General features: G+C 35.3%; 1 protein-coding gene across 1 annotated transcript; it reads right to left on the bottom strand.

Moving 5' to 3' along the window:
* Nucleotides 1–3,044: 3,044 nt before the first annotated feature.
* On the bottom strand, nt 3,045–4,397 carry LOC114357258 (bombyxin B-6-like). The gene is made up of 3 exons (XM_028310781.1): nt 4,281–4,397; nt 3,710–3,893; nt 3,045–3,333 (listed from the first exon to the last, which is right to left on the bottom strand). Exons 1-3 carry the CDS (start codon nt 4,353–4,355, stop codon nt 3,155–3,157), a joined length of 438 nt encoding a protein of 145 aa, XP_028166582.1. The 5' UTR covers nt 4,356–4,397; the 3' UTR covers nt 3,045–3,154.
* Nucleotides 4,398–8,161: the final 3,764 nt, after the last annotated feature.

Genomic DNA, 8,161 nt, shown 5'->3' with positions numbered 1-8,161 from the left:
ATCTTTTCAATACCTTTTCATAGAAGAACTGAAGAAGTGCACATGTTCTTAAGAATGCTTAATAGTCCATAGTAAAAGAGGTAAACCATAATTGGTAAAACATAAGCTTAATACTTCAAACAACGCAGGAGGCCTGTGTCTAAAAGGCTGTGAAGTAATTGATTACTATTCATTATAATTATTTAGTACCTAATGACGAAGAGTTTGTTTGTTTGTTTACTTGAACGCGCTAATCTCCGGAACTTCTAGTCCGATTTGAAAAATTCTTTCAGTGTTAGATAGCCCATTTATCGAGGAAGGCTATAGGCTATACGACGTCACGCTACGATCAATAGGAGCAGAGCAACAATGAAAAATGTTGCGAAAACGGGTTTTCACGCGTACGAAGTCGCGGGTACAGCTAGTTTATTATAAACAGTGGCTTAACACCAATACCCTACAATTTAAAATGTTATATTATTTGACTCAAATATGGTTGAAAATTCATTTTTCATTTTTTCTGGTTAAATCATTTTCTCTTTCTCATTATTCGAAATTACATCTAGTCCAGTCAAATTAGACATGAACCCTGCATTAATTCGCATACAGCTGAAAATTGGTACGCATGTTCGGAGCACCATTATGAATTAACTGTGAAAAGTCCCCATCGATCCGACATGTGCTAAAAAAAAATTCAAGGTCAAACTTAAAAAATACGAGTTTTTGAGATTTTCAGCTAAACGGTAACTTTTATCACAAAAATATGTATGACAAGGTTTAAGATCATACTATTATCTATCAAAATTGTCTATACACTTTCTCCTAAGAGTCAGTGTTTCTGAGATGTGATGATCAGAAGAGTCAAAAAAGTATTTTCTTCATAACGGTCTTGCACATAAATCCAATGTGATATCGCCTCGTGCCTCGACTCAGCATTGTATCATGATGTGTTGTCGACGTCGAATATAAAATAATAAACCTTAATGTCGTCTGTCATCTTTAATTATCGAAAAATGGTTGCAACTTTGACGAAGGACTGCACCGTGAGTTTCTAAGATACGAAGTTTTCGTGTTTATTATGTTTAAGAGCTCTTATATGCACACGTCACTACTCTACTTCTAACTCTATGGTCACTCTTTTAGCCCGACCAAGTTAGACAGTCCAGGTTATAATAATTCGCATAGAGCTGAAAATTTGTGTGAATGTTGAGAACACCATCCTAAATGAAATGTCAAAAGTCCCCGACGATCCGTCATTTAAAAAAAAAGTTTTCGAAGTCCCAAGTTTTTTGCATTTTTTGGCCAAGTAGTAAACTAATCATAAAAATAGATAAAAAATAATAGTAGATCATAAAATTATCTATCAAAATTATCTTTGCCCCTTTTTCCTAAGAGTCACCGATTATGAGGTAGAACGAATCAAAAAGTTAGTTAAGATGTTCTCGTTACATGCACATGTTTCCACAATACCTATGATGGTTATTTGGCGCATTTTTTTTACCAGGTTTCCCCAGTAGGCCTTTTTTAAGATGTATTTGTTATCCTGTTCAATTAAAAACTATTTTAATAGAGTTGAAGTTGTGGACTCGTGGAGTAGTTAACAGAATGCGAATTCTTCAACATTTTGCATCGTTACCACATAAACGGTGACTCTTAGGAAAAAGGGGCAAAGACACTTTTAATAGATAATTTTATGATCTACTACTATTTCTTATCATTTCTTATGATAAGTTTACTGTTTGGCGGAAAAATGCAAAAAACTTGGACTACGTAAATTTTTTTTTCAAATGACGGATCGTTGGGGACTTTTGACATTTCATTAAGGATGGTGTTCTCAACATTCACACAAATTTTCAGCTCTATGCGAATTATTATAACCTGGATTTTCTGACTTGACCGGGCTAAAAGAGTGACCATAGAGTTACAAGTAGAGTAGTGACGTGTGCATATAGGAGCTCTTAAACCTAACAGACACGAAAACTTCGTATCTTAGAAACTCACGGTGCAGTCCTTCGTCAAAGTTGCACCCATTTTTCGATAATTAAAGATGACAGACGACATTGAGGTTGATCATTTTATATTCGACGTCGACAACACATCATGATACAATGCTCAGTCGAGGCACGAGGCGATATCACATTGAATTTATGTGTAAGACCGTTATGAAGAAAACACTTTTTTGACTCTTCGGATCATCGAATCTCAGAAACGCTGACTATTAGGAGAAATTGTATAGACAATTTTGATAGATAATTGTATGGTCTTAAACCTTGTCATACATATTTTTGTGATAAAACTTACCGTTTAGCTAAAAATCTCAAAAACCCGTATTTTTTAACTTTTGACATAGAATTTTTTTTTTAGCACATGTCGGATCGATGGGGACTTTTCACAGTTAATTCATAAATGGTGCTCCGAACACTCGTACCAATTTTCAGCTGTATGCGAATTATTGCAGGGTTCATGTCTATTTTGACTGGACTAATCCTCACAAAATGGACGTTAATATCGCAAAGGTAACATTAAGATATTACATTTTAAAAATTAAATATCCACCGAACCTCGAGTTCAACCAACTTTTAGAGTTCCCTCTCTCCAGGGAATTTTCCTGTTTTGACATATTATTATCAATTACCTTCCACAAAATGTGTTTTTATATTAGGGTACACGTTCCAAAAATATGAGCTAGCTAAGTGTTTTAGTTGGCATGCCGAACATTTTACAATTTGACTCAGAAATCGATTTCAAAATAATTTTGTGTGACATTTTATAAATAAAAAGTAGTTAATAGCTTTATCTCTCAATGATTGTAATGTAGGTAGAGTGTAAAAAAATGACAGCCTATAAAGGTTCGGTCAAACCATCACCATAGCCATTAGCCATCATGCATGCTGGCTGCAGTCGTTTGATTTGGCCAAACCTTGAGATTTTTACTTGATATCAACCGTTGAATTGTTCTGATATAACGTGATGTAATTTAAATTTTGCCCGTAAAAATAGAGCATTATATTTCTGACCAGTGTATTACATGGATGTTTTCTTGAAGGAAATTAAAATACTTTTGTACGTACATCAATAAACTTTATTTACACATATTTATATTTTTACACGCAGAATACAATAAACATGAGTAATTACAATGGATATAATATGTGTAATCGTGTCTGGTGGAGGCCTAGCAGTAGGTCCGGATCACCTCCGTAGTGCATGACTTGAGGCAGCACTCGTCCACGAGGCCTCGCTTGTGGCGCCCCCAACGCGCGCCCAGGGCGTCGCGTCGCCCGCCCCAGAGCCAGCCCTGGTCGTCCACTGTGAAATAAAAGGAAGGATTAAAGTGGAGGTAATTAAACATTACTGTTTGTTACTTACAATTAAGTAGGTCCGTAAATAAGGACTCTGCATTTGATATTTAACAAGAAACCGGTTACCTATCTCTATTCTCTGTGCATAATGTGCGATGGTCTTTCTTTGACGAACCAAAGCTGTGTTTAAAGTTTGGTAATATTCGCTATGGTGTTTGTACAAATATGATAAGTAGCATAGGTACTTAGTAATATTTAACAGTTTTCTCTAGTAAAGAGTTTTCTCTACTGATGCTATTGAATTAAAAGCTTGATTCAGTATGATGAATCTCTCCTTTGCACTAAGTAGTTCTCAAAAAAGGCAGGAGTTTATTAGAAACATGTAAATTGAAGCATAATGCATGTTATTATTATAATGGCATACTCACATGGTTCCAGTTGGTCCACGCTTCTCTTGAACATGTATTCAGAGCCAAAGCATAGAAGCACCCTGGCCCGCGCCAGTTCTCGCCCACACAGCATCACCTTCTGCTCCTCGCCTGCCGCCGAGAGAACCACCACAGCCAGGGTGACCAGGACAAACGACTTCATCTTGCCAGGGTAACGTATGGTCTGAAATATCAAATACAAAAAGTATTTTTGGCTTGTGAGAATTCTACTGCGTATTCGGTTTCACATTTTAAACAATATCAATTCTACGGTATAACTTTTTTATAAATTCATTAATTGAGGCGTGGGATTTACAATTGGGCTGAGTGCCATAAATTGTAGGCACTTTACACCTTCCATAAGGAATGACAGTCTTTTAACACCTTCGAAAAGCAAAAACTTGATTTTGCTTCTTTGGCACTTAGCCCAATAGTGAATTCCACGCCTCAATTATTATAGCAGTTTTACACACCATTCCAACAGATATTTAGTAACAATTTAAAGGATTTTGTAACTCTTTTAAGCTGTTAAAATTGGCATGGCTTAAGTAAATCAAAAACTTTAACTTACCAAGTTGAGAAAGCAGGAGATGCGTTGTGGTCTTGCGAAATATTGAAAATACATGCAAATTTCAGATTGACTCATCTTATATAGCGTCCCGGGGGTGAAGAGGCATGAATCACATTAGATGAGCGGGCGATTAGTGCTCAAAGCTAATGCACACCCTTTAGAAAACCCACCCTTAATTTGACAATAACAAATTACAATAATCGCCACAAGATTAGTAGCATTGTTTGCTGTCTTTTATGATCCGTCGTGTTTGTATCTTTATCAATGTTTTGTGTAAATATTTTTAATTATGTGTTTTCCGCTAAAGCTTATCAACATGCTTATCCATTTTGAATAATAATCTCTATCCAACGTGTTAGTTAAACATAGATGTTTCTACCTGTAACAGGTAAATAGTCCAAAAATAGAATATCGAGTGGGTTTGGACACTAATCTTTAGTGTCATTAATTTATTCTCCACGTAAATGAACGTCATGCTCTCATTTTGTTCTTCACGTATCACTGGTTACATTAAGTGAGTTATAAAATAAGTTTCTAGAGAGCACTTCGCAAAAATAACTTCGTATTTAAAAGTCATTTGGTTCGTGAAATAAATGTTTTATGTCCTCAAGACAGATGAAATGGAAATTACTTCTGTGAAGTACAATTTTCTGTTCGTGATGTCTGGATAGTCAGAGGTGAGCTGAACTACGTAGATGAATAATAAATTGAACAAAACATAGGTACCTACATCACGCGAGTTCAGGCGAAATGTTGCTTATGAATTAGTTAACCCGCTTTGATTGATGCCTGTTTCCAAATAAACAGTTGCTGGATGTATTTTTTGGTTTCTTACGCCCGTATTCACAAACATTACTCGGCCATTCTCAGATGAGCTAGTTTTTGCGTGTCCGGGCTGTTAAATCCTTAAAAATGACAAATTAGACACATGCAAGTATTTTTATATGTTACTTAACAACCCTGTCCAGTTGTGCATTAAATCATAGGCCTCTATTTTAAGTATTTGTGACTTAATTAATTTCATGAACCTCTGTTCTCTAATTACCGTTACGCGTCCGCACACCGACTTAATGTTAAAAGTTGGCTGTAATTTTTAAGTCGTATAGATTTGGTTCACTCCATTCAATATTTTAAAGAGTACAAAAGATTGTCTTATGCATAGCAAAATATCTATTCAATAGAACCATTCTGTAAATAATTAGAATTAAAAAACTGCTTGTCCGAGCGAAAGTCCTAATTCCCGTGACGTTTTCTATTTTTGGGCACAAAAGCCTAAATAAGAATACTTGACACATCATTGACGCGCGTGGCGCGAGCCCTTAGTTAGTTCTAAGGCCTGTTAGCAAGTAGACGTCTATTGCGTTGGCGTACCGTCGATGAATTGCGTAAGAGTATAATTACCATATCTCTGGTTTTCAATTTTTCTATTTACCATGTCCTTATTTTTATACTCGATTTTTGAAGGTAGATCCACGTTGTTAATTTAAATAGAATCAGTACTTTGGCCTTTATACGTTGTAGTAAGACAGTATTTGCATACGCTGCAGATTTTGGAAATTTTCAAGAAAAACTATCGTTTTATAATTTCCATGTACTAATTACCATATATTTATAATCACCGTTGTATGAAATTATTACCTACAAATTGCACTCACGATTGAATAAGTATGATATATTATAAAAAAAAAATAAAACCGACTCCAAAAAACTAACACTAAAAAGTAGAAAAATAATTAGTAGGTAATTATTTTTCTACTTTTTAGTGTTAGTTTTTTGGAGTCGGTTTTTTTTTTTATAAAAATTAACTTATTTCTTGCTTTTTAGTTAACTAATTATTACCTTGATGTTACCACTGAAGGTAGGCAGTACATTGAGACTATATTCTTCATGTCAAGTGTAAAATAATATTCCCTACAAAATACAGGTTATCATATCGGCAACCTCAAAAGACCTTAAACCGTCAGCCTACCTTAAAAACATGAAATAATACCACTGTGGGTCTAATTGTACCTATAATATTTAAAAAATTATCCTCCAACTCCTAAGCGTTAAGGAGTTGTACCTACCATGACCAGTTCATCATGATGAGATGATGACTATCTGATGCAAACACTTGAATAAATTTAGAAACTATAGTTATCTATAAAATTAAAAGAATTATCCTCCAACTCCCAATTAAGGAGTTGTACCTTCTATCATCAGCTCATCAATATGAGGTGATGATTTCCAGGAGCAAATACTTGAATAAATTAAGAAAAAGTTTGAAAAACGATATACGTGCCTATAAAATTTGAGGGTTGCCCTCGATTTCCCTAGGATCCCATCATCAGATCCTGACTTGGTGACAATGGGACCACCTCAGAAGTGTACCCTATCGAACAAAAAAAAATTTTTGAAAATCGGTCCACAATTGACGGAGTAATCGGTGAACATACATAGAAAACCTCCTTTTTTGAAGTCGGTTAAAAATATGAAAAAATACCTAGACTTTCGCATAACATCTTTACGGACTTTTCTTCCAGTCTGATATTAAAATTTTGAAAAGATTTCATTAGAGTTACCTCGAAATAGATTCGATTTCATGATGAATGTTCAGCTTCAGTTGCTGCATGGTTGTTGGATTATAGAGTATATTTTAACTCTTAAGGTAACCCCACAAAAAGAAGTTAGCTGGAATGAAATCGGGGCTTCTTGATGGCCAGGAGATGTCACCCCTGCGTGAAACGTGTCTCGTACCAGATACTTATTTTTACTATATTTACATGTTAAATCATTAATTAATTCTAATCTAATACCATTAAAATTTATCCATATTACATTTGCCCTAAGAAGATGAGATTGTCCAACAGTAACACTTACCTGGCGTGATCACATTAAGAACAAAAGTGAACAAATCAACAGACAATGGGACTTTTCAAGACAAGAGTGTAAAGGCACTTTGTACCATCCTAGAATGCATCATAACTGCTTTGTTATGCATAGAAAAAATTTCGTGATATGCAATGGATACTGGGCAGAAGAGGCTTGGAGAACAAACTATATACAAATGCACCTTAAGACCCATGTAGACATATGGCATCGACTTAGCCTCGCAAATGTAGAAATACTTTAACGTTTTCAAAATAAAGTATTAAAAATTTTGAGCTGTGCACCTTGGTTTACAAAGTCCACTGAAGTGATACCAAACGTCAAAGAGGGTGTAGAAAATTCCTGTAAAGCTCACAAACAAAGACTAGACCGTCATGAAATCCATTTGCTGCATCCCTTCTAAATTCTAAGAATTCTGCATTCAGGCTCAGGAGAAAGCGAATAGTATCAATCTGAAAAGTTATTGTAAAAGAATCGAGGTGACAAATCACGGGATATGCAGAGCTGGAACTCTGTCATTATTACAAATTCAATTTAATCTGATAAATGGGTGATGGCTGATCGCAGATAGATTAAAAAGAGGAAAAATCACTTATATCATTAATTATATAAGTGATTCAATTCAATACAACATACATCTGTTTCCGCAATTTATTACACCGATCTTGTCGCGACAAGGAAAAATTTCCGTGCTTTTAAGCGATTTTGTGAAAAATATTATTGGCAGGTAGTTGCTAATTGCTCATAAGATAGGCCCCCTTAATTTAATTTATTGTCCGTGGTGCATAATCTTTTTCTTAAAGGTTTTAAACCTTTGTTTGTCACCTGTCATCCGCTTTGCAATGGAGGGAAGTCGAACCTTAATTTCGAACTCCTCCTATGTTCTTCTGATTAATTTCGTTGCGGGTCCAATGACAGTTTAACTTTCCCCCGGGACAAACTTGACCTTCATTGGTTGGGTTTTTGTGGCGGTCAAGCTGTAGATCCTAGCTACACAGGAGTTGCAGTGGTGG

Source organism: Ostrinia furnacalis, unplaced genomic scaffold (assembly GCF_004193835.3).
Source record: "Ostrinia furnacalis isolate ACB-3 unplaced genomic scaffold, ASM419383v2 OfSCF3101, whole genome shotgun sequence".
Taxonomy (NCBI): domain Eukaryota; kingdom Metazoa; phylum Arthropoda; class Insecta; order Lepidoptera; family Crambidae; genus Ostrinia; species Ostrinia furnacalis.
This window is presented reverse-complemented; position numbering and strand designations above follow the sequence as displayed.

Bases quoted from the DNA above. Each gene is read 5' to 3' on its own strand.
- LOC114357258 (XM_028310781.1), bottom strand. From the start codon at position 4,355: ATGAGTCAATCTGAAATTTGCATGTATTTTCAATATTTCGCAAGACCA. The intron at 3,894-4,280 runs GTAAGTTAAAGT...TTGATATTTCAG, and splicing joins TCTCCTGCTTTCTCAACTTG to ACCATACGTTACCCTGGCAA. The intron at 3,334-3,709 runs GTGAGTATGCCA...AGTAACAAACAG, and splicing joins CGTGGACCAACTGGAACCAT to TAATGTTTAATTACCTCCAC.